Source organism: Cydia splendana, chromosome 15, assembly GCF_910591565.1.
Source record: "Cydia splendana chromosome 15, ilCydSple1.2, whole genome shotgun sequence".
Classification (NCBI taxonomy): Eukaryota; Metazoa; Arthropoda; class Insecta; order Lepidoptera; family Tortricidae; genus Cydia; species Cydia splendana.
Window position 1 is genome coordinate 15,498,999 of NC_085974.1, and position 27,131 is coordinate 15,526,129.

Below are 27,131 nucleotides of genomic sequence, written 5' to 3' on the forward strand. Positions count from 1 at the left end.
TACTTTTGCAAAGTTAAATGTTGAATTCTTTATTTCGCAAAATGGAATTTTAATGTGACTATAATGTATGTGCAATCTACTTAGAAACTGGGTTTAGAAATATAAAAACACACATTTTATATAGGATAATAAGTTTATTCAAGTAATATTCTGAACATATGAGATATAGTAACATCATTACTTATTCTGTGTACAGTGGAGAAAACATGCAAGTTGACATTTTTCGTTTTAAAATAAAGATAAACTAAACAGTATTTGCCACAAACCGATGTAAAAAAAACTTTGCAGTTGTTGATTACAATACCATATCTTAAGGCCCCAGTACACAATGGGCCATCGCCGGCCATTCCAAGGGACGCATTTATGCGTTAGAGGGAGCAAATGATATTGCTATCTCATTCTACCGAATGGCTGCGTCCCTTGGAGTGGCCGGCAATGGCCCATTGTGTACTGGGGCCTTTACAATTTCTCTCCATGAACATTTTATGATACCCAACCAACCTTCCGGTTTTCGCCCGAATGAATTAAAATATTCACCAACACCATTGACATCAATATAAATGGCTATCCGATGTCAGCCAGGTTTAAAATCCGGATCTAAATTGATAATAAGCAATTTAAACAGGTGAACAGGTAGCTGAACAAACATTGGCATTTTGTTGGCTGCAAATACATTCGATTCCACGCCTATATTCATTTTACTCATATAGTGTTACACAGAACTCATTTGCTGTCAAGAATTACCGACAATTGTCGTGTTTCTTGTGACAATTGTCATTAGCTTCGCAAAATAAGTACTTAGTATTTGGCGATATAATGGAGTTTTTATTTTATTAACATGTTGGTGGCAAACAAGCACACCGCCCGTCTGATGGTAAGCGGTTACCGTAGCCTATGGAGGCCTGTAACGTCAGTACCAACTGTGATGTCGACAAGTGTCGCACCTGCCACCGTAGTGAAATAGAGGCCAGGCCCCAATTTCACATCGGTGACAGGTGCGACGAATTGTAAAATCACTATCGCTGACGTCACAGGCATCCATGGGCTACGATTACCACTTACCATCGGGCGGGCCGTATTCCTGTTTGCCACCATCATTGTATTATTTAAAAAAAAACTTTATTATATCGGAAAAAACAGATGTTTCTCCTGTGAAGTTTCTGACAATTGTCAAAGATCTAGAAGAATTGTAGGTAATTCTTGACAGGTAATGAGTTATATGTCGGAATTTCGTGACAATTGCAGTGTTTCTGTGACAATTGTCATAAACTTAGCAAGAGAAATATCTGTTTTTTTCCCGATATCATAAAGTTCTTTTTTAATAATACAATGATGGTGGCAAACAGGAATACGGCCCGCCCGATGGTAAGCGGTAACAGTAGTTCATGGATGCCTGTGACGTCAGCAACAGTGATTTTACAATTCGTCGCACCTGTCACGTTGGTGAAACAGGGGCCAGGAGTTAAGTCAAAAGCTAGTAAACAGTAATCTCCTCCATAGTCCTCTCTAACTTTCAGGCAGTTTTATTAACTTCTTATGGTATCAATGTGGAGTATAAATAGTCTACTATACATATATCCCAAAAACTTTAACGTTTACGTTTTTAAATACAGGGTGACCTTAGCCATTGGACAAACCCTGAAATCCCACATAGGGTTACTTCTCAGAAATGCTCTAACGGTAATTTCTTTTTAATTAGAACAAAAGATAAAACATTAAATTATCAAACAAAAGTTAATTCCAATAATCGACAACAAAAAGAAACATACTGTATTAATCATTGGCAGTGCTTTTGACAATTTGTTTGAAAATGTGCGGCAATGATGACATTTGTCAAAGGTCAGAATCTTATTAATGTCATAAATAAAAAAGATAATCAAAACGGTCGAAGAAAGTTTTAATTAATTTAATTTAATTTAATAATTAATAATTAATCTTATTTAAAGCTGCAACACGACTGATTAATTGACATGATTGTTCTCCCAGAAGGAGGTTCGTGGGGTGTTAGACTTTGGTACGGTCGTATAGAGGGCGGTCTCGTGACTTCAGAAAATTCTGACTTTTGGCCTACCGCTTCCGGTCAGAAAAATGTTCGACGGCCCGGCCAAACGGTGGGAGGTAGGTGGGGGGTGCTTGACCAAATGTCATAGAGGGACCCTGGCAGTTTTTGACGCCGCCATTTTTTTTCAAAATGGCTGACTTTTTTTTTAATTTTTTCAAGTTTGTCCTAGCGCGCTGAAATTTTGGTCACGGAATCTCGGGGTCCTCTAAATTCGTATGGGAAAAAAAATTTCGAAAAAATCCAAGATGGCGGAAAAAATGGCCCCTTTTATTTTGTATGGCAACTTTTAAACGGTGCGAGATAGGTGGGGGGTGCTCGACCAAATGTCATAGAGGGCCCCGAGACAAAATAAACTGCATTTAAAAATTTTCAAACGGGCCGACTTTTTATTTTTTATTTTTTCAAGTTGGTCCGAGCGCGCTGAGATTTGGCATGGCGAGAGATAGAAGCCTCTAGATTCCTTAGAAAAAAAAATTTTTTGGAAAAAATCCAAGATGGCGGAAATAATGGTCATTTTAATTTTGTATGGCAACTTTTAAACGGTGCGAGGTAGGTGGGGGGTGCTCGACCAAATGTCATAGAGGGCCCCGAAACAAAGCAAACTGCATTTAAAAAATTTCAAAATGGCCGACTTTTTTTTTTAATTTTTCAAGTTGGTCCGAGTGCGCTGAGATTTGGCATGCGGCGAGCTAGGGGGCCCAGCATTACCATGTAAAAAAAATTTTTGGAAAAATCCAAAATGGCGGGCGACAAGGGCAAAATTCAAATTTCCAAGTAGGTTAAGCGAGCCCGAAGGGCGAGCTTCAGGCCGGGAGGCCGAAGGCCGACCCCGCGTAGGGCCGTCAGGCCCGGAGCTTCACCCCGAATATCCAAGCGTGCCCCACCCCCAGTAATTTTGGGCGAGGCCGAAGGCCGAGCTGCGGGAATGACGAACAAAGCAAAATCCTATACAAAAAGTGTGTTAAGCGAGCCCGAAGGGCGAGCTTCAGGCCGGGAGGCCGAAGGCCGACCCCGGCGGAGGGCCGAAGGCCCGGAGCCTCCACCCCGACTCCCAAAAACGCGAGGCCGAAGGCCGAGCTGCGTGAATGCAGTTCCCCCAAGCGTTCTACAAAGTCAACTGTCTTGATAAGCGAAGCCGGCGGGCCGAAGGCCCGACGGCGAAGCGTCGAGGCTCGCGAAGGCCGAAGGCCGAGCTCCGCGTAGGGCCGAAGGCCCGAAGCGTCACACGAGAGGGGGAAGTTGGCCTACGGCCTTCGGCCTTCGGCCCGCCGTTTCGCTTGTCTAAGACACTTTTCCTATTGGGTCGTGTTTAAGCTCCAACTTCCCGCTTAAGCCCCGAAGCAAAACCAACCCTCCCAACTGTTTTAATAAGCGAAGCGGCGGGCCGAAGGCCCGACGCTGAGCTTCGAAACCCAGCGAAGGACGAAGGCCGAGCTCCGCGTAGGGCCGAAGGCCCGGAGCGTCCCTTACGAGTTCCCAAGCACGCGAGCTGCGGGAATGTACTTAGTGCTTTCACGCGGATCTTTTCGTCCTAGCAAAAGTAGAACTTTATTTATTTTTCCCTTTGGAAAACAAACTACTACTACTACTACTACAACAAAAACAACAGCACCAACAACAAACTACAAGAAGACCGCGGGGCCCTCGGACCCGCGCACAGGGCAAAATCTAGTCATACTATTTATTACCTCAGGAGCTACTAACACATACAGGTTGCTCCAAAGTAAAAAAATCGTAATTTGTTATGATACTTTGTATACTGGTTCTAAATACCATTGACGTGTAAAATTGTATTGATTTTATGAATAAATTATTGAATATTGAATATAAATACCCTAATGCATGGACACCCTGTATATCAACTTGAAAGAAAATGTTCAATATTTCTTTATAGTGCGACTCCTTAGCTCGATTTAGTATGGAGGTAGAGTCTGGCTAATAAAAGATGAACCTGCAAAAATGCGGTCCTGGTCTGACCCATCCTAAATCCTGTCCCATCCGGCAGAAAGCACGAAACTTGGCATGCAAACTTCAAACTTCAACATTTATTCAGCAAATAGGCCGCAAGGGCACTATTACACGCCGCTAAAAAATTTTCACTTCAAAAAGTTTTGAGATGTAATGTGAAACCAAGTCGGTTATTTTAATCAGTGCCAGGGGGTGTTAAAACAGTATCAATAAGATATCTTTAATTTGTAATTTTTAGCGAGTTTTAGCGGTGGGCAAAGTAATCCGGTGATTTGGCATCCATACCAACATTGCCCACCACCAAAAACGGATTAGGGTTGTCACTTTCATCTAATTTACCCAACTTCGCATGTAAAATAAGGTTATGTTTGTACACTAAAGTAAGTTTATAAATATATACTGTATTTAATTTGTCTTATTATCCTTTACTTAGATGTTTTATCCCGTTAACTAATGAAAAACACAGCAAAAATCATATTTTTGGCCATTAAACTATTGTAACAGATTTTCTCAAAAGTGACAACCCTAGCCTTTGTAAAATGCTTAGGCGAGCCTTATATGGAAATGAGCACAAACGGGTAGGCAACATTGCCCAGCAAATTTATTTAAAAGTTTTTACACTTATCGCTAAGTTATTAACAGGGAATGGTAGGATTGCCCAAAACCAGTGATCCTTAGACATCATCATCATACGAGCTGTATTTGAATACCAAATTGACGTGGGCAATGTTGGCGAAAACTCCGGATATCTTTGCCCACCCTCTAAAACGCAAAAAAATGGGTAAAAACACGATAAAAATATTTTTTCTTCAAATAAACTGATGCGTTTGATCACAATGGACGTGCTGAGCAAAAAAAGTAATTACGATTTGTTTTTTTTTTTGAGAAATTCGTGTTTTTTTTTAAATGCGGGCAAAGTTGGTGATAATGACCGGTACCTACTCTTCGAAGGCCGCAAAAATATATGACATGCTCTTATGGTTCTACAAATAAGATCGTGTCAGATATTTTTGCGGCCTTCGTTGTGTGTTGTGTAACATAAATTGCAGGTGACTGTATATTAGGAATAATTATTTTATTTAGTTTCAACGAAAGTTTCAAGTTTAGTACGAAAATACTTCAGATTACAATATGCACAAAATGTAGACCTAATCGAAATAAAACATTGCTTTTTATAGTAATTTTTTTTTAAAAACATTCGATACATAGGTATACATAACAATAACCAGGCCACAGCGGTATTGGCCTGTAAGCTTTATCTCGGTCTCCAAAGCCGCAAAAACTCGCTAGTACTTCGTGCTGGTCTAGCCGTTATTTTTTCTTGAAGATTTTCAGAGAACAGCACGTACACGCATTATACATATAGACGGAACGAACGGCATAATCATAATCATTTATTCGTCGCAATCCATGGTATTACAGATCTAGGTACAAGACTTTCAGGTATTACTTATACGAATTACATAACGCTTCCTGTTAATAGGCAATATTTTAAGATAAAAGTTCTATAATATATTACAAGATTACAATTGTCATCAAAATTAATTGACGTACAGAAGTCAAATACGTTTTTAAAATGACGCAAAATGAAAATTAATCCCAATCAGTAAAGGATGAGTCTTTAAACTTTTTTCATTTTAAGCGAGTTTTGATTTGAAGGAACATAGTACTTAAATTCGACTGTAATCGTATTGTTTTAAGATAGTTTACTGAGGTTTTCAACCATTATGACCCGTAAATAACAGCAAATCAAATTTAAAGGAGACGCGAGCTGATATTTATGTACCCTATTTTTTGAAATACAATTTATCTACTGGTATACTTTCTCGTGTGCGTATATGATTTAATGTCAAATCAAGCTGTCATTTTTATTTGAAGAATTATACGTGTGCTCCGGTGCAGCTCCAGCGGGCATCTGACTTGAAGAAGAATTTTGAGTGATGTCGTCAATGTATGGAAATTGTTCGAAGGTTTACATTTGAGATTGAATTTCTGTGTTGTCTTTGTGAGTAAAAATATAAATCTTGAATTGTCTAGCTTTCAAAATCACACAATAATTCAATTACTGTCAAAGACAAAATTGTTTTGCTTCTTTCTCAAACGGAACTCCATATTTTGATATTTTGATACTTTTAGTGTCGATTTGTAGAGAATAACAGCAAATTAAAAATATAATGGCATGAAGAGTCGGTACACGGTTTCCTCGTGAACAAATTTACGTGTAATAATAATAATTATAATATAATATATATTATAGTGGTTTTCCGGGTCAAGGTCCGGGTCCGAGTCCGGGTCCGAGTCTGAGTCCGAGTCCGGGTCCGAATCCGTGTCCGAGTCCGTGTCCGGGTCCGAGTCCGAGTCCGGTTCCGAGTCCGGTTCCGAGTCCGGGTCCGAGTCCGAGTCCGGGTCCTAGTCCGAGTCCGTGTCCGAGTCCGAGTCCGGGTCCGAGTACGATTCCAAGTCCGGGTCCGAGTCCGGGTCCGAACCGGATCCGGGTATGAGTCCGGTTCTGGGTCCGAGTCCGGGTCGCAGTCCAAGTCAAAATCGAAATTAGAAATCACCAAACGTGTACTATGCGTCGTTGAACACTTTTCTGATCATCATCAGCAGTTCCACTTCATCAAATGCGACAGTTTTTAATGTAAATGCTTGATTTTATGATGAAAATACAAAAAAAATCTATACTTATGCCTTTAATATTTGAGGAGTTCCCTCGATTCCTTATGGATCCCATCATTAGAACTCGAGCTTGACAAAAATGTGGCTTTAAAACTTGACTTGCTTAACAAACATAACGAAGAGGAAAAATCGCCAAACGTGAACTATGCGTGGTTGAAGAGTTCTGTTCTGGTCATCATCAGCAGTTCCACTTCATCAAATGCGCCAGTTTTTAATGAAAATCCTTGATTTTCTGATGAAAATACAAAAATGTCTATACGCATGCCTTTAAGATTTGAGGAGTTCCCTCGATTCCTCATGGATCCCATCATCAGAACTCGAGCTTGACAAAAATGTGGCTTAAAAACTTGACTTGCTTAACAAACATAACGAAGACGACAAATCGCCAAACGTGAACTATGCGTCGTTGAAGAGTTCCGTTCTGATCATCATCAGCAGTTGCACTTCATCAAATGTCACTTTTTTGAATGTGTATGCTTAATTTGATGATAAAAACCCAAAAATCACTATATGTATGCGTTTAAAATTTGAGGAGTTCCCTCGATTCTTCATGGATCCCATCATCAGAACTGGGTTTTGACAAAAACGGAACCAATCTGTATGCATATACATACAATCAAAAAACTAATTTTCAAAATCAGTCCAGGAATGACGGAGATATAGAGTAACAAACATAAAAAAAATAAAAAATAAAAAAAACATACAACCGAATTGATAACCTCCTTCTTTGAGATTTGGAAGTCGGTTAACAAACTAATATTAGCCCAAAATCTAAAATAAATGAAGTACCGATCACATAAAAAGTAAAAAATTAAATTAAGTAAATAAAAACAGGAAGGAATCATAAAATGTTAATGAAGAGAAATTGTAAGAGATGGTATTATGCCAACCAACAACTGCAAAGTTTTTTAACATCGGTTTGTGGCAAATACTGTTTAGTTTATCTTTATTTTAAAACGAAAAATGTCAACTTGCATGTTTTCTCCACTGTACACAGAATAAGTAATGATGTTACTATATCTCATATGTTCAGAATATTACTTGAATAAACTTATTATCCTATATAAAATGTGTGTTTTTATATTTCTAAACCCAGTTTCTAAGTAGATTGCACATACATTATAGTCACATTAAAATTCCATTTTGCGAAATAAAGAATTCAACATTTAACTTTGCAAAAGTAGATAATTGTTATTAGAATATTTTCTAAAAGCAATAAAAGTAGATTAGGTTAGATTCGAGCTACAATGACATTAGGTTGGGTTCAAGGTAAGGTTGCAGGGCCTCAACAAGGGAAAAAAAGGGGGAGGGACTGTTGGCCTGGCTAAGTGAGCCAGAACTCACCCACTACTCCCTACTACTGCCGTAAGCAGGTAATGAATTCCCAATGTATTAGGTATAGGTTTAATAAATTATAGATATATTTCATTAATAACATAATAATATACAAATATGTAAAAGCATAAAGTAATAAATAAGCCTACAGTAATCACGTATACCGGTCCCACGGATGCGGATGTTGCTTACATAATCTCGTCTGTCAAGGAGTTTCGGCAGGAAAGGCCTTGGCAGACTTATATATTCATGAAATGAGGGTTCATACCTACCGACTGGAATTGGTTTCATGGCGGTATCAGATGGGTTAGTGTACGGTAACCGATGGTCATTTTGCTTATAATCTCGTCTGCCAAGGTGTTTCGGCAGGAAAAACCTTGGCAGACTTATATATTCCTAAAATGGGGGTTCATACCTACCGAATGGAATTGGTTTCATGGTGGTATCAGATGGGTTAGTGTAGGGTAACCGATGGCGACCTTGCTTACATAATCTCGTCTGCCATGGTGTTTCGGCAGGAAAAGCCTTGGCAGACTTATATATTCCTGACATGAGAGTTCATACCTACCGACTGGCATTGGTTTCATGGTGGTATCAGATGGGTTAATTTAGGGGTCCCGATGGTCACCTTTGAGAGCGTCTGCCAAGCACTTCCGGCAAAAAAAATAGTGGCAGACTTCGCTTTTCTGTGTCTACATGTAAATTTCTAACTGCTGCCATAACTACTATCTCGGTATCAGATGGGTTAAATCAGCCCCTTTTTTCGCACCGGAAGTGGCCTTCTTTTTCGTACTTTCGGCAAGTTCCGCCGTGGCAGACTATCGAATTCGGACTTAGCATAACTTTTCTGGGAAACCATTGTGCATTTCATCGTGGTATCAAGTCGGTTAGAAATTTTGCGGCCGGCTCTTCTACTATGAGTGTTTCTGAAAAGATGGCTCTGAGAAAAGTTTTGGTGGTTAACAAAACATTTCCCGCTGCTGGTTTGGAGTTATTAAAAAATCAGTAAGTTACACATTTTTACTACCTATGTCTCGGAGTAATTAACAAACCTTTGTAGTCTAGAGTAGGTTATATAGGTTAGATATGTTTATGTTTGACATTTGCATCATATGGTTGTTAATAAGGTTGATTTCTTATTAAATCTTCATAGCAATAGCGCCTTATTGATTTTACCTTAGGTACTTTTACTGTTGTACCTGTACCTACGCTTTTATGTTTTAAAAAATTTGTTTGTTTTGACTTGACTATTGTGTAGGCTTCCGTTACTGTTACCAACTGTTACGTAATTATCGTTTCGATGTAATAACACAGAATAATTAATAGTACTATCGTACAGAAAGGAAACTTCTACAAAAACGAAGTTTGACAGCGGGTCAGGGTCGAATCGTGCTGGCCCTTTCTAATATATGACACTATCCCTTTCGGCTATTTAGGGTTGTCAAAAATCAAGTGATTATCTTATCTGTGGTCGTGCACGCAAAAGGAAGTCAAGTGGTGCCAACCCTAATAATTGCTCGGAGCAAGGCTGAGCCGAGCGGAGCCGAGTTTGACCGAAGTCAGGAGTTTCGCACCCCTGTACGGTTACCATCAGTTTGTCACTCACATAAACGCCGTCGAGAACGTAATTTACTTTCTATACATCTCGCTCGCACTCGCATATTAGTGCAAACGGGATGTATAGAAAGTAAATTACGTTCTCGACGGCGTTTATGTCAGTGACAAACTGATGGTAACCGTACTGGTAATAAATGGATTGTCACATTCATTATCATTATTGTAATTTGAAGAACAAAAACATTGACGTATACCTACATAATGTAAATAATTTATTAGATAGGCATACATTGTGAATAGTATAATTTATGCCGGTTACGTGATGGAACGAATAATTATTGCTTAAAGTCAAAAAAAGAATTGTAGCCGTTGCAGGTAACTAAATGTATGCCCCCCTCCCCCTCCCCTTGGCCAAATCGGCCACATCGGCCATATCAATCAACTGCGGCCCACCCCTTGCCCATCAGCTGGACTACCTAGAATAGTTTCTACCTAGATTATCTATCGATTGGTGTGGTGAACACCCAATAAGTACCTACATACAAGTGTTGAGTAGCACAACCCCTTCATTTTCATACTTAAGCTTTCCTTATGTCGTCAAGATATTGAATATTAAATATTGAAATTAAAAATAAAACGTTTTCTTTCCCATTTCAGAGTTGAGGTGAGCGTTGTGCCCCACATAGATCATGAGCCCGAAATTGTGTCTGCAATAGAAAATGAGTTGAAAGAGCAAAAATATGATGGAATAATTTGGAATACGAAGCACAGACTGACTGGACCTCGTTTGGATTTGGCTGGTTAGTAATTAATGTTAGACATTTATTGTAATAAGCAAAACAACGTCCTAACATGTTCAAATATCCAGTTTAAGAAATATACCTAAATTCGTCTTTGTGTAGGTATACCTATTCTTCATGGATAGGGTTACCAGATGACAGGAATTTTCCTGACATGTCAGGAATTTTGGCCTTTTGTCAGGACGGAACACGAAAATGTCAGGATTTTTTTTTTTATATTGATAGACTTTTTTTTTATAAAGTACCTTTTTATTTACTTAAATTAATAGAAATAATAAATGTAATTAAACGCGGCTATCGGCTAGACCCGGAAATGAGGAATTTTGTCAGGAAATTCCAAATTTGTATCTGGTAACCCTATTCATGGAAAGCTCCATTGAAAGGGTATTATGTATTACTTAGATCTATTCTGTCGTCGGACACTTTCTGCTGAGGGGGACAGAGAAAGGTATATTTCATTTCTCTGTCTCTCATTGCAGAGAGATACCAGATATAGTTTGGCAAGCCATTTCCGTCTATAGAAAAAAAATAGAAGAGCGAAGGGTTGTCCTCCCATACAAAACTTGAATTTCCCGTCTTTTTCTACTGACATTGACAAAGTGAGTTTACCGGAGTATACTCGTAGTATCCGACGACCGGATAGATTTAATAACCCGTAAAAGCGCCACTTACCACGATGACGAGACACCTACCAAGACGTAACTATGGCGATTCATACTCGTAGTATATTTTTTTAAGGACCAAAACTAAAATGTGTGTCAACAATGTCATCTGGCTTGGACCAGATCGATGTAGAGGAGATAAAAAAGCACGGGCTGCGCCTGGGCAATACAGTTCAGGTCCTCGACAATGCGGTGGCAGATATCGCCGTTGGACTGCTTATAGGAGCGGCTAGGAGGTTCAAAGAGGGGGTAGAAGAATTGGAGAGGCAAGTACCCTGTTTCACATGTTTTACGGACTATAGATTAGATACAACTTGAGAGGGTGCGGCATCAGTTGCATTTTGCATCGTTGCATCCAACACCATTTTATACTACAACACTGTTTGTATTAATAACAGCAAAGAGAATTAGAGGGGTCCTGTCATAGTAAATTTTGTAGTCACAGTGAATTTACTGCCATCTATCGACACACGACTAAAACTCAAAATGAAAACGTATAAAATTATCAAAAAAATGTATATATATGAATAAATGATTTTATTATTTTATATCATTTTGACCCATGTTCGTTCACTGATATCTATGTGTTAAAATTGTTAAATATGAAACGGTGTCGTCGCGCCATCTAACCGAGTATAGGCTAAAGGTGTGTGCGCCATCTATTCGAGAATGACTTTTTCTTGATTTCCGAGGCACGTTTTTTCCTTAGACTTTATTCATCTTATACGAAGTTACATATGTCTTTGATAACAGTCAACAGCCTCCTAACCTAATACTCTATTCTCGAGACTCAGGTTCCAAATTCCAGGTAAGCACCTGAAAATAGATGCTATTTAGTAGACAATGAAGAAAGACTAAAGATAGAAGAGGGGAGGATCGCAGAAAGTCAAGGAAAAACGGGGAAAAGCCAAGGAAACAAAAATATAAACCAAATCAACAAAGCTAGCCAAAGTTGGAGCTAACCAAAAGGTGAAAGAACTGCTTAAAAAAAAACAATAATTGGATAGAACTGTGCCAATAAAAGTTATCATTTGCATTATAAAAGTGATCGTCATCGTCAAATGGCTGAAAACTTGTCGAGAATACCTACTTAGGTACAGTCACCACACGGCATTGTTACGCCATTCAGGGTCCAAGCTAAATTGGATGTTCCATATTTACGCCATGGAATGTCCAATTTAGCTAGAACCCTAAATGGCGTAACAATCACGGAGCATGACTGTACTATTGCATGTTTTGCTCTATAATAATTATGGTTTGAACCCGCTTTGGTAACATAAAAAACAAAATATAGTAGTGGACATGGTATAATAATATACTCCGCCTGGTACTCTATTCCGAGATTCGCGTATGACCTAACTGACACGGGCCTACGTCATCATGCTGTTTACAGGTTCTCAAACTTTAAAATGTGGGAGAATTTTAACCAACGGTGAAAATTATTTTAACGGCATTAATTTTAAGTTATTCATGTAGAAACATAGTAAAATAAAACAAATCTAATGTATTAAATTAAACTTTATTTATCTATACAAGACAAACGTTTGAAAAACTAATTCACAGTTACACATTAATTACCAAGCTTACGACGTAAAAGTTTGGAAAACACTGCGACTGCTGACACTGAGCGAGAAGGAAATAACAATTAACACGCGTTCGACAAGGATGACGGTCAGGGCATGAAGTTATCTAGATCCGAATTGTCAAATGTGACAGCGCTATTCTGTGTTGCCAGTAATGTAAACAGAATTACCCGAACGTCTGAAATTTCTTTCGTGAATCGGAAGATATTGCTAACGAATAATTAAAAATGACGTGTTATTGTAAAATTTAAGATAAAATACATATAAATGAAAATTATAAAATTATAAAGAAATATTTTAACTTATTAACCATAGGGGCTATTCATAAATTACGTCATTTCAAATTAGGGGGGGGGGGGTCTGGACATCGGATGACGGTAGCATGAAGTAGGAGGAAATGGGGTCATTTGAAGCATGATTTTTGGATGATTATAGGGGGGGGGGGGGTCAAAAATCGTCAAAAATCGATGACGTAATTTATGGACAGCCCCATAGGTATAATGTACCCATGTAACATGTTATGTTGAAATAAAGTGGCAATGTTATTGTGACGTAGGCCCGTGTCACTCTGGGAATAGAAGACCATGTTTTATTAGACCATGGTAGTGGAATATAGCAAATCGTTTCCAACAGTGGCGCATGGAAAGAAGGAGTGCAGTGGATGCTGGGACAAGACATCGAGGGCAGCACAGTGGGCATCGTGGGCCTTGGGGGCATTGGGCAAGCCATCGTCAGGAGGCTGAAGGGGTTTGATGTGAAGCGATTCGTTTATAGTGGGAGGAGCGAAAAACCTGAAGGTACTATTCGTCTTTTTTCGTCGTATTTCATCTGTGTGGAATGATAATGATTGATAAAAACTATCCTATGCCCACATGGGGGTAGGCAGCTAGGAGCATCATCTAAATCAGTCGCCCACCACCGGTTCTTTTCGATTTAAGTACATAGGTAGGTACCTGTGTACTTAACGGTAAATAGTTAGGTAAGATACATAAAAAAAACGACTTAATTTCAAAGTGTATCTGTATCTTAGGTACCTAATAATTTTGTTTCACCAGCCAAAACATTGGGAGCAGAACGAATACCCATAGAACAACTGCTAAAGGAAAGCGACTACGTAGTCTTGTGCTGCCCGCTCACGAGTGAAACCAAGCATTTGATCAACGATGAAAGACTCGGCACTATGAAGAAGAACGCTGTTCTGATTAATATAGCTCGAGGAGGTAAGATCGTCAGGTGACAACAAAAATTCACTGATTCCAAAAAAATACATTTTTTGAACAACTGCGGCTCACTATGGGTCTAAACTAGTGGCAGTAATTAGTGAGTTCTCTGTGACAAAATATTTTGTCAAACATTTCCAAATAACTTTACTGGCCTAAATAGGCGGGCCGGCAAAGTGACCTATGTTAATTATGTAGCAGGTTTTGACTCTAATCTTCATAATAATAAGATATTGGAATATATACTTTGCCTTACATTGCCTGAAAATGATTGAACCCGGATTACTTTGATCTCTCCCTTTTTAGGGTTCCGTACCCAAAGGGTAAAGCGGGACCCTATTAATAAGACTCCGCTGTCCGTCCGTCCGTCTGTCACCAGGCTGTATCTCACGAACCGTGATAGCTAGACAGTTGAAATTTTCACAGATGATGTATTTCTGTTGCCGCTATAACAACAAATACTAAAAACAGAATAAAATAAAGATTTAAGTGGGGCTCCCATACAACAAACGTGATTTTTGACCAAAGTTAAGCAACGTCGGGCGGGGTCAGTACTTGGATGGGTGACCGCTTTTTTTTTGTCGTTTTTTGCATTATGGTACGGAACCCTTCGTGCGCGAGTCCGACTCGCACTTGCCCGGTTTTATTTCGTAATGTTTTTTACAGGTGTCATAGACCAGGAAGCGTTGTATAGAGCTCTGAAAGAAAAGCGTATTTTCGCGGCAGGACTTGACGTTACAAGTCCAGAACCTCTTCCGGCGAACGACCCTCTAATCTCATTGCCCAATTGTTGTAAGTCCACATTTGTTACATACTATTGTCTGCCCAGGACTTCGTGGGATTGTATATGATCTCTAGTTTTTTGTTCCCCATAGACAATACTCATAGGTTCTCAATACTCATACCTATTGCCTATGTATAAACACAAAAGTGAATATGTGATGCGTCGACCTGAACAAAGGAGAATTGATAGGGACATTAAGTCTGTCTTTGTCAGGCTTGCGAAAACATCCAACTCGTTGGGGGTAGTTGGAATTAAAATCTTTAACAGCCTGAGCCGTGAGATTAAAGAGGCGGCTTCTTATGACCTGTTTGTTGAGAAGTTGAAAGCCTATTTAATTGATAAGGCATTTTTTACGGTTAAGGAATTCTACAGTAAATTTAACATTAAATAATTTCGTAAATAATGACATTTGTGATGTTTAAGCTATTTTCTTCTTCTTTCCTTGATCTGGTTATGTGTTTTTAATTTAGTGTTAGTGTTTTGTAGTTGAGTGTTTAGTGTTAGTTGTATATTTCGTAGTTCTATTGTGATTTTGTTGACATGTGTTATTTTGACATTAAAGAAATTGAATTTGAATTTGAATTATTCATGAATCTCTACATTTAGAGTATGTGCGGAAAGAGAAGAGTCGTGGAATGTATGGGGCCCAATACATTCCACGACTCTTCTTATTCCGAACAGACTCTATTCAGGAATCACTGAGATCGATTCGTAAATTAAGACCATATGATATGATATGTGTGTAATAAAATAACTCTAATAATTTTATTTATCATTTGTTTCAAATAACTCTTCTTAAAATACGATTTCCAATAAATTATGTACCTAGGTACTTCTTGTCTGTTACCTTCCGTGATTCTTCTCACTTGATGGTCTCATCGGAAGATCAGCGCTGGAAGCCACCAGCAACATGCTGAGATGGGGCCATTTCGTGGCACTTTAATCTTATTTTGTGTTTTCTTTTATACTATGTACTGTTCCGATTGTTTGTGCTTACGAATAAATCTATTCTATTCTATTCTATTCTAATAATTTTATTTATCATTTGTTTCAAATAACTCTTCTTAAAATACGATTTCCAATAAATTATGTACCTAGGTACCCGTAGGTACCTCACTAATTAGTTATTTAGTGAGGTACCTACGTGTAGAGTTTTCTAATTGTTTTTTTTTTCTATTTTTACAGTTATTGTACCTCATTTGGGCAGCGCTACAAACGAGACCAGGAACATGATGTCTAGAATTTCAGCCAACAACATATTGTTAGCTTTAGAAGGGAAGCCTATGGTTAATCCTGTTGTTTAATTTAATTAAATAAGTTTAACTCAACAACTCTCCTTCTTATGTCAATTGTGTTAAATATACACATAGCAATAACTTACTTAACTTAAACTTTTAACTATCCGATACATGGCAGGTCATCTGTATGACAATATATGTTTTAGCGCCATCTATCGCTTAGTCTGTATACTCTGTATAGTACCTAAGTAGTACCTACTAATTAAGTTTGATGAAATCTAAGTAAATCATTTTCAAATGGAACGGACATTTCTTTTATTTAGTAAAGTTACAAACATAGAAAATTCAACTCTATTTCCTACGCTATATGTTCAAATTTCTCTGGCAAAGTGGCGCAGTCGGTAGAACCTACGCTTGCAAACTCAAACTGTTACTGGACCCAGGAGCGGCCAAACAGTGTGAGTCATGATTATTAAAAAAAACGTTTGTGAAAATATTGCGTACACACTCGTACTTTTAACTTTAACATTTAATTAGGAGGAATGTTTCATTAAAAAAACTTTTGGGCTTTTAGACAGTTTTATATAACAAAAAATAAATAAATAGATGCTCGTTAAAAAAACTTCTCAAAAATCGCTGGTGTACAAAAAATCTTTAAGTACACAGAAAATCGCAACGTATTCGAACTTCTGTTTTGAATTAAATACTTACAGGCTTACAAGAAGTTGTAGAGAGAATTGCATGGTCTAATAAAACATGGTCTTCCATTCCCAGAGTGACACGCGATTACGTCACAATAACATTGCCACTTTATTTCAACATAACATGTTACATGGGTACATTATACCTATGGTTAATAAGTTAAAATATTTCTTTATAATTTTATAATTTTCATTTATATGTATTTTAGCTTAAATTTTACAATAACACGTCATTTTTAATTACTCGTTAGCAATATCTTCCGATTCACGAAAGAAATTTCAGACTTTCGGGCAATTCTGTTTATACTACTGGCAACACAGGATAGCGCTGGGGACATTTGACAATTCGGATCTAGATAACTTCATGCCCTGACCGTCATCCTTGTCGAACGCGTGTTAATTGTTATTTCCTTCTCGCTCAGTGTCAGCAGTCGCAGTGTTTTCCAAACTTTTCACGTCGTAAGCTTGGTAATTAATGTGTAACTGTGAATTAGTTTTTTAAACGTTTGTCTTGTATAGATAAATAAAGTTTAATTTAATACATTAGATTTGTTTTATTTTACTATGTTTCTACATAAATAACTTAAAATTAATGCCGTTAAAATAATTTTCACCGTTGGTTAAAATTCTCCCACATTTCAAAGTTTGAGAACCTGTAAACAGCATGATGACGTAGGCGCGTGTCAGTTAGGTCATACGCGAATCTCGGAATGGAGTACCAGGCGGAGTATATTATTATACCATGAGAGAATTGTAGAGTTTAATCGTGTTTAATACAGTTCTACAAGACATTTTAAGAAAACGAGAACAACAGTAATTGACAATTATTTACCCTAGGTGAGTTGAGTACTTAATTAATTGTGTTTTTTATTTAATGGGTTTTTATTTAAAACCATAAACATAATTAATGTCAAACTTACATTCATTGTTTGTTTGAACAATATAATCTAGCTAGAATCTCTCTCATTTTTTATTTAACTTTCTCACTTTCATCAGATCTACAATTTGTAGCATACATTGCATCAACTAAACTAATGGCATGAGGTTGCTTTTCTAAACCTATTTTAGTTTTGTTGCTTTTTGCATCTTTTTTTACATACGATTTAACGTAAAAGTCACTGAAAAGGTATATCATGACGCCCAGATTGAAGAAAATAGTAAATAGCAGAACGAAGGAGGTGTTGCATTTCGACACGAAGGCATTGGTGAATGCGTGTAAGGTGATGAGTCCAAATTGTATCTGAAATAAGAACACGAAATATTCATTGCATGGACTTCAATTTTATAGCCGTAACACACTACCGCACCGCACCGTGGTGATAAAATCATGAAGAAGGATGTACTAGTTCCAAAGTTCGGGGATTATTTCAACCGGTCAATAGTAATTTAATTTGTGTAATACAATAACAACACACCTAAAGGCACCTGTGCCAAAGACGGCCCGGTTTTTAAGCTAGAATAGGCAAGATGACAAACTTTCATTGGTGGTATCAATCAATCAGGTTTGTTTTTAGGATCAAATGTCTATATGGGACCCATTGCATTAAAGCAATACAAAAGTCCAAAATTATAGTCAAAGTCCGACAGTCGTACTTCACTCGCGAAACGCCCCTAACAAAACGATAAGTGACCGTGACGTCAAGGTCACTGAAAGTCCATCTTGAAGTATGAATACTATGAACAAAACAAGAAAATTGCTTTTTTGTCGGTGAAATATTGCGTTTATGTATATAGTTGCGATACAATCTTTTTTTGGATAAAATGTGAGGAATCGAATGGTATCCTTACTTATTTCGTTTTAGGAAGCTAAAAAAAAACTTAAATTTTGAAATTTTCAGGTGCTGTATTTTTGTATTATTTCCATATATTTTTTTTAATATCCGCAATATGTGATAAATTGCTCATTTGCTATCTATTTTACTAGATTTTGTTATAAAATTCAACATGTGTCATCAGCCCTATAGCCTACCTACTATCAAAATGTCTCACAAATAATAATAAAAACCGGCTTTCTTTGGTGCAGGTACCTTACATTAATGAATGCACTGCACTGTTAATTAATATCATGACGCATTGGTTACGACTAGTAATGTTATGTAAATATGTTTGAAATGAATGAATTAAAAATTAAATGAATATCCGGTGATTCCCGACCGGTTGGTGGCCCCTGGGTACCCGAAGTGATTTACGAGTTTATGTTAATTACTTATCACTAAAAGGTTAAGAAGCCTTAGAACATCTGTGAGCAATTAAGACCACTTTTCCTCCGACGGATTGCCTACAAATTATCATTAATTTAACAAATTTAGCCCTTACCAGCTGAAACGACGTTATATACTTCTTCCACCACAAATACTTCGTCATACTAGGATACGCCGACAACCCATAGTAACCATACATGATAACATGTACGAAAGAGTTGAGCGTCCCTAAGAATATAAGCACATCCGTAGGATTGTACTTGAGGGCGAACCACGTCGCAATCATCATGAGAGAATGGTGGTATACATGGAGGAAAGACACTTGGATCATCTTCTTTCGCAGTACGAAGAACACTGTGTCGAGCAGTTCTGTAATCTTTGCGAAGAAGTATATCCAAACGCCACGCAATATCTGAAATTCGATCATAATGGGGTTGGCCGGTGGAAGTTTTTAGCAGATGGCGCCATCATAGCTTGCCCTGTCAATCCCTAGAATTGTGTCAAATTTTTGTTTTTTTAATACCCTGGATGCCAGTCCTTTAAGCCAAATCTCATAGAAAAAGGGGCAAGCTATGATGGCGCCATCTATGCAAACCTTTGACAGTTGCCAACCCCATTAAAGCAGAGAAATAAGTAAACATAGAGTGCTCACTCCATACATCAGTTTTGTTACCAAAACGACTATTATTTTCGTAGTCGACATCTAGCGTCAAGTAGCGGAATTATCAGTACGGCTATTATGTTGCTGAAGCCCTTCGTTTTGTATGTAGTTTTGTTCGATAGGATAAGGAGTTATTGCATCTATTACCTATACTTGTCCTTTTTCAGGAAGCTTTCTCGAATATAAATAAAGGTATACCTACCAAGGTTTCCCCGTGGGCCTTAGCGCCACTTGCACCAATCACTAACCCGGGATTAACCGGTTAAACCTTTTTTTAACGTGGAGTAATGCATTTAGGCATTCCGCCTAGCTGGGGAACTAGGACAGATATGTCGGACTCGTGGCCAAGAGGCCAAATACCGACTAAACCCCCCACGGTATGCCCGTCTCGCAGCAATGGTGATGGTGAACACGGGATCTCAAAGCATTCCACCGCGAACACCGCCTGCTGCCGACAGCCGAGGCTGTCCCCTCCTTGGAACCGGTGGAGTTACCATGGTTACCAGTATAACTTAACCGGTTAACCCCGGCTTAGTGGGATGGTGCAAGTGGCGCTCAGTGTTAAGGTATCTAAAGAAAACATCGAAGAACTTACATAAGGTTGGGTCTCTTTTGCTTCAATTGCACAGTGCGAGCTTACCACTCCTTGCGTGTTCATGACCCATACACCCTGCGAATAAATATTAAACTTAAAAATCCTTGAATACATCGCAATGACGTGAAGTTTCCTACCGATACGCTCGTGGCAATTCGTTAGCTAATTACAAGCTTTTATTTAGTTTCACCTGACCGTTGTCTGTCGGTCTGTAATCAAATCTTGCAAGTTAAATTTGATCCACTTCCCGGTTTCCGATTGAGCTGAAATTTTGCATGCATGTATAAATCAGATGACAATGCAATATTATGGTACCATCGAGCTGATCTGATGATGGAGACAGGAGGTGGCCATAGGAACTCTGTGATGAAACGGCGCAACCTAAATGTGTTAGTGGTTTTTAGAATTGTCTCGATGAGTATTAGTTGTCTGTCGTAAGAAAAGTACAGTCAGCGATAAAAGCTTGTACCAAAAATGAAATTTTTGCCAAAAACTTATTTATTGTTTATACACGGTGTAACATGAGGAAACCGAATAATTTTAACAGCGTATTCCTGATCATATTTAGAGACAAAAATGTCCTATAAACTTTTTTGAAATTCGCCTAGTTTCAGAGACAATATTAATTTAAAAAAAAAAACAAGTTTTTATTGTTACATAGTGTAAAAGGCCTTTTTGATGGTGATGTTGCTGCTATGGGACGTAGTCTAAATATCCTTATTGATAGATGTCAAAAAGTGACAAGTAACACTTTGCAAAAAATAGGTTTTACGAAAAAAAAATTAAAAAAACAATTTTAAGTGACACGTTTACCAATAACATTTATTTTTTATGTACAAATTGATTTCATCATCAGAACATTCAAAAAATTGAAAAAACAAAACAAAAAAAAATTTTTTTTGGCGAAATTTACCTAAACTCATATTACATTTTTTCCTTTTTTTGACCTCAGAAATGTGTGGTTAAAATTATTAGGTTTCCTCATGTTACACCGTGTATATTAATGTAGATGCAATACACTTATTGATCTTCTTTCTGTTTGCTAGTGAACCTACGGGTATTAGGAACAGGGCTCGGAACCGGTTATGTAGAAAAACCCGAAATAGCCCAATAGTTTTATTTTTTTATGCTCTTTACGTAGGACTGTATTATGTATTTAGGTAACAACTTAATTTGTATTATTAGATTGTCCCATTAAAAATGAAATAATTAACCAAAGAACGAAAATCAACGTAATATCGGTATTATTTGTATGAAGAATAAACCGGTTCCGAGCCTTGATTAGGAAGTAGGTACATACTGTCTAGAGAATTTTTGTTTGCCCAATGGTATTTACTACCAGGAGGCCGAGGAGTATACGAGTAGTACAGGAAAGTATATACTTACTTAAAGTAAAGTTCCACTTGGAGTAAAGAAGGACTTTTATTCTGGTCTGACTAATTTTATTCAGGGGGGATTTTGGGGTCAGGAAAAAGCTGACTGTATTTAACTTACCATGTAAACTATGTAGCAGGACAGCAAAACTTGAAATAAATTGTATATGGCTAAAATATTCGTGAGTTTGTAAGCCGGCCTTTTGGACATGTAGACGGGTCCCCATTTCAACACGAAAGTGATGTACGCGAACCATATTGCGATAAGTGGCCAAGGTGTGGACATCAGGAACCAATCATCTACGTAATCCACTGAAAAGAAAACATTTTTTAATAAAATATTGTTTATGCTCAACAATATTAAAGTAATATAGACGGTCAAGCAAATCTTGTCAGTAAAAAAAGGCGCGAAATTCAAATTTTCTATGGGACGATATCCCTTCGCGCCTACATTTTTCAAATTTGCCGCCTTTTTCTACTGACAAGATCTGCTTGACCAAGTTATAACATAAAAATCGACTTAGTCCCACACTAAGCGTACAATTTCGTGAAATTCCTACAACTCTTTGGAAAGTTTCCCAACTTGTACCTAAGGTAACGTATTTATACTGACAGACAACGCACAGCCTAACACTATGCCTTTGATGTAGAATGTTGTTAATTTTTTTTATTTCAGTTTAGAATTTTGAACTTTCAAACATTTGCTTCAGGTGTGGTAGAGCTCCACTAGGAAAAGATTTTTTGAAATTCAAACCCAACGGGGTGAAAATAGGATTGAATTTTTTTACTTCTACTCGGACATTCTCATAAAATAATATTAAATGTTATAAAATGCATTAACAAAATATACACTCACCGGCACCCTTAAACCAAGACATGGTAGCACAATTTTCAGTGCTTAATTACCACAAAAACAATTAAAAGTATCCCGATCTTGATTGGACACTACCACCACCCGGCTACGTTTGTTACGCAATGCCGAATTAAATTGGGATATTATTTAATTCGTCATTAATACGTAATCGTAAAAAAGTAGGCCAAGTTCCTTCAGACGCCGATAGGCAGAAAGTTTGATATTAATTTTGCTAACAATTCAAAACACTTTTACATGTATTGTAATTTTGTAATTGAAGATGAAAGAAGAAGAAGAAAAGAAATGTATTCAGGACACTTAAGTACAATATCGCTTATGACTGAAACACTTTTACAAACTGTCACTGAAAAGTCTCTGCTCATACCTACGTCAAATTTTAATGATCAGGACTTCAGGACACAGCTGTAGGGCAGAGAATTCAGTAAAAAAACAGGCCCTTAGTTGGTAACGGGGGTCGAAAAAAGAATAGGATGTGTACGTATTTAAATCAGGGACCGAATACCGGTATATTTTTCATACAAAATAACCGGTAAGTATTATATTTTGGTATCACGGTTGTTTATGTATATTTTTGCACTTAATTTAGCTAACCTGCTCAATCATTATCCTTACCTAAATACTATTTCATAATATCAAAGAATAGAAAGAAAGCGGTCCCTGGCGCTAGGCCGGGAAACGCTAGATTGAAGAAGAAGAATATCAAAGAAATATTGTGAAAACTATGAGATATTTTGATTTTTAACCGACTTCAATTTCATAGAAGGAGGAGGTTCTGTATTCGGTTGTGGCCATGGTCTAATAAAACATGGTCTTCTATTCCCAGAGTGACACGGGCCTACGTCACAATAACATTGCCACTTTATCTATCTTCTATACATATAATAAAGCTGAAGAGGGTCGAAAGTCTGTACATGGAAGATATTTGAAAAAAAGTTGGCTAGGGATACTTAGAATCGATAACAGAACACGTTCCAAAAGTTTTTAGAATTTTTGTCTGTTTGTCTGTTTATCTGTTTATCTGTTTGTCTGTTTATTTGAACGCGCATCACGTGAAAACGGCTGAACGGATTTTGATAAAAACTTTACTAATCTGTCGAGAAAATCCCCGGCCAGGTTATAGACTATAAAAATTCAACCCTAAAAAGGGGGGGTAGCCAAAATACTCGATTGACTTAAGTTTGCCTCTGAATCGTATGGCGCTACTTAGGAAGGAGGGGCAAACTTTTTTCAAATATGTGCTACCACTATTGAGTACCCTGGTAAACTAACAGATGGAGCTGAATTTAATACGTTGTGACATGAATAAGCCACCGAGGAAAGATTTTGCCAAATTAACTCTAAGTTTAGAAGACACGGATATCAACAAAAATAAATGAATAATTATGTTGATTTAATAAATTAATAATATACCGAAAAATGTTCGCGCTCGCTTCGCTCGCGTTTTCAATAACTTTCTAAGATATGGCGACTGCAGCAGCATTACTCTGTTGCAACGTTGCTGCTGCAGCACTGTCAATTTTCGTGATAAAATGATCTGACTGACTTCCATACTAAAAGTAAAAATGTACAACTGTCTAACTGTCTATCAAATTGGGTTTTTATATAGAAAAATTTTCGCGCTCGCTTCGCTCGCGTTTTCTATTGCTTTCTAAGATATGGCGACTGCAGCAGCATTACTCTGTTGCAACGTTACTGCTGTAGCACTGTCAATTTTCGTGATAAAATTATGTGACTGATTTCCATACTAAAAGTAAAAATGTACAACTGTCTATCAAATTGCGTTTTTATATCGAAAAATGTTCGCGCTCGCTTCGCTCGCGTTTCAATAACTTTCTAAGATATGGCGACTGCAGCAGCATTACTCTGTTGCAACGTTGCTGCTGCAGCACTGTCAATTTTCGTGATAAAATGATGTGACTAATTTCCATACTAAAAGTAAAAATGTACAACTGTCTATCAAATTGCCTATTTATATCGAAAAAGTTTCGCGCTCGCTTCGCTCGCGTTTTTAATCACTTTCTAATATATGGCGACTGCAGCAGCATTACTCTGTTGCAACGTTACTGCTGCAGCACTGTCAATTTCCGTGATAAAATGATGTGACTGACTTCCATACTAAAAGTAAAAATGTACAACTGTCTAACTGTCTATCAAATTGGGTTTTTATATAGAAAAATTTTCGCGCTCGCTTCGCTCGCGTTTTCTATTGCTTTCTAAGATATGGCGACTGCAGCAGCATTACTCTGTTGCAACGTTTCTGCTGTAGCACTGTCAATTTTCGTGATAAAATTATGTGACTGATTTCCATACTAAAAGTAAAAATGTACAACTGTCTATCAAATTGCGTTTTTATATCGAAAAATGTTCGCGCTCGCTTCGCTCGCGTTTCAATAACTTTCTAAGATATGGCGACTGCAGCAGCATTACTCTGTTGCAACGTTGCTGCTGCAGCACTGTCAATTTTCGTGATAAAATGATGTGACTAATTTCCATACTAAAAGTAAAAATGTATATCTGTCTATCAAATTGCCTATTTATATCGAAAAAGTTTCGCGCTCGCTTCGCTCGCGTTTTTAATCACTTTCTAATATATGGCGACTGCAGCAGCATTACTCTGTTGCAACGTTACTGCTGCAGCACTGTCAATTTCCGTGATAAAATGATGTGACTGATTTCCATACTAAAAATAAAAATGTGCAACTGTCTATCAAATTGCGTTTTTATATCGAAAAATTTTCGCGCTCGCTTCGCTCGCGTTTCAATAACTTTCTAAGATATGGCGACTGCAGCAGCATTACTCTGTTGCAACGTTGCTGCTGCAGCACTGTCAATTTTCGTGATAAAATGATGTGACTAATTTCCATACTAAAAGTAAAAATGTACAACTGTCTATCAAATTGCCTATTTATATCGAGAAAGTTTCGCGCTCGCTTCGCTCGCGTTTTCGATCACTTTCTAAGATATGGCGACTGCAGCAGCATTACTCCGTTGCAACGTTACTGCTGTAGCACTGTCAATTTTCGTGATATAATGATGTGACTGATTTCCATACTAAAAGTAAAAATGTACAACTCTGTCTATCAAATTGCGTTTTTATATCGATAAATTTTCGCGCTCGCTTCGCTCGCGTTTTCAATCACTTTCTAAGCTATGGCGACTGCAGCAGTATTACTCTGTTGCAACGTTATTGCTGCAGCACTGTCAATTTTCGTGATAAAATGATGTGACTAATTTCCATACTAAAAGTAAAAATGTACAACTGTCTATCAAATTGCCTATTTATATCGAAAAAGTTTCGCGCTCGCTTCGCTCGCGTTTTTAATCACTTTCTAATATATGGCGACTGCAGCAGCATTACTCTGTTGCAACGTTACTGCTGCAGCACTGTCAATTTCCGTGATAAAATGATGTGACTGACTTCCATACTAAAAGTAAAAATGTACAACTGTCTAACTGTCTATCAAATTGGGTTTTTATATAGAAAAATTTTCGCGCTCGCTTCGCTCGCGTTTTCTATTGCTTTCTAAGATATGGCGACTGCAGCAGCATTACTCTGTTGCAACGTTACTGCTGTAGCACTGTCAATTTTCGTGATAAAATTATGTGACTGATTTCCATACTAAAAGTAAAAATGTACAACTGTCTATCAAATTGCGTTTTTATATCGAAAAATGTTCGCGCTCGCTTCGCTCGCGTTTCAATAACTTTCTAAGATATGGCGACTGCAGCAGCATTACTCTGTTGCAACGTTGCTGCTGCAGCACTGTCAATTTTCGTGATAAAATGATGTGACTAATTTCCATACTAAAAGTAAAAATGTACATCTGTCTATCAAATTGCCTATTTATATCGAAAAAGTTTCGCGCTCGCTTCGCTCGCGTTTTTAATCACTTTCTAATATATGGCGACTGCAGCAGCATTACTCTGTTGCAACGTTACTGCTGCAGCACTGTCAATTTCCGTGATAAAATGATGTGACTGATTTCCATACTAAAAATAAAAATGTGCAACTGTCTATCAAATTGCGTTTTTATATCGAAAAATTTTCGCGCTCGCTTCGCTCGCGTTTCAATAACTTTCTAAGATATGGCGACTGCAGCAGCATTACTCTGTTGCAACGTTGCTGCTGCAGCACTGTCAATTTTCGTGATAAAATGATGTGACTAATTTCCATACTAAAAGTAAAAATGTACAACTGTCTATCAAATTGCCTATTTATATCGAGAAAGTTTCGCGCTCGCTTCGCTCGCGTTTTCGATCGCTTTCTAAGATATGGCGACTGCAGCAGCATTACTCCGTTGCAACGTTACTGCTGTAGCACTGTCAATTTTCTTGATATAATGATGTGACTGATTTCCATACTAAAAGTAAAAATGTACAACTCTGTCTATCAAATTGCGTTTTTATATCGATAAATTTTCGCGCTCGCTTCGCTCGCGTTTTCAATCACTTTCTAAGCTATGGCGACTGCAGCAGTATTACTCTGTTGCAACGTTATTGCTGCAGCACTGTCAATTTTCGTGATAAAATGATGTGACTGATTTCCATACTAAAAGTAAAAATGTACAACTGTCTATAAAATTGCGTTTTTATATCGAAAAATTTTCGCGCTCGCTTCGCTCGCGTTTTCAATGACATTCTAAGTTGTGATAAAGGTGACATTCGGGTGGCGACTGCAGCAGCATTAGGTCCCCTGTTGCAACGTTACTGCTGCGGCACTGTCAATTGTCGTGATAAAATGATGTGATTAATTTCCATTCTCAGCTGTAATGCGGCAATGAACGTCACTCAATTTACCAAAAAAATTCAATGTAATCTTGATGACCCTAGGGAGAGGG

General features: G+C 37.8%; 3 protein-coding genes across 3 annotated transcripts in view; 1 reads left to right on the plus strand and 2 right to left on the minus strand.

The window, feature by feature from the left end:
* Window positions 1–27,131, minus strand: part of LOC134797772 (mitochondrial coenzyme A diphosphatase NUDT8) — a 290,972-nt gene that overhangs the window by 145,446 nt on the left and 118,395 nt on the right. The window lies entirely within an intron of this gene.
* LOC134797290 (glyoxylate reductase/hydroxypyruvate reductase-like) lies at window positions 8,965–16,035 on the plus strand. The gene is made up of 7 exons (XM_063769519.1): window positions 8,965–9,049; window positions 10,259–10,401; window positions 11,140–11,329; window positions 13,280–13,443; window positions 13,702–13,866; window positions 14,533–14,658; window positions 15,836–16,035. The coding sequence occupies exons 1-7, from the start codon at window positions 8,979–8,981 to the stop codon at window positions 15,952–15,954; spliced, it is 978 nt and encodes a 325-aa protein (XP_063625589.1). The 5' UTR covers window positions 8,965–8,978; the 3' UTR covers window positions 15,955–16,035.
* On the minus strand, window positions 17,552–22,377 carry LOC134797762 (very long chain fatty acid elongase 7-like). The gene is made up of 5 exons (XM_063770125.1): window positions 22,276–22,377; window positions 21,541–21,731; window positions 20,047–20,121; window positions 18,906–19,202; window positions 17,552–17,829 (listed from the first exon to the last, which is right to left on the minus strand). Exons 1-5 carry the CDS (start codon window positions 22,295–22,297, stop codon window positions 17,560–17,562), a joined length of 855 nt encoding a protein of 284 aa, XP_063626195.1. The 5' UTR covers window positions 22,298–22,377; the 3' UTR covers window positions 17,552–17,559.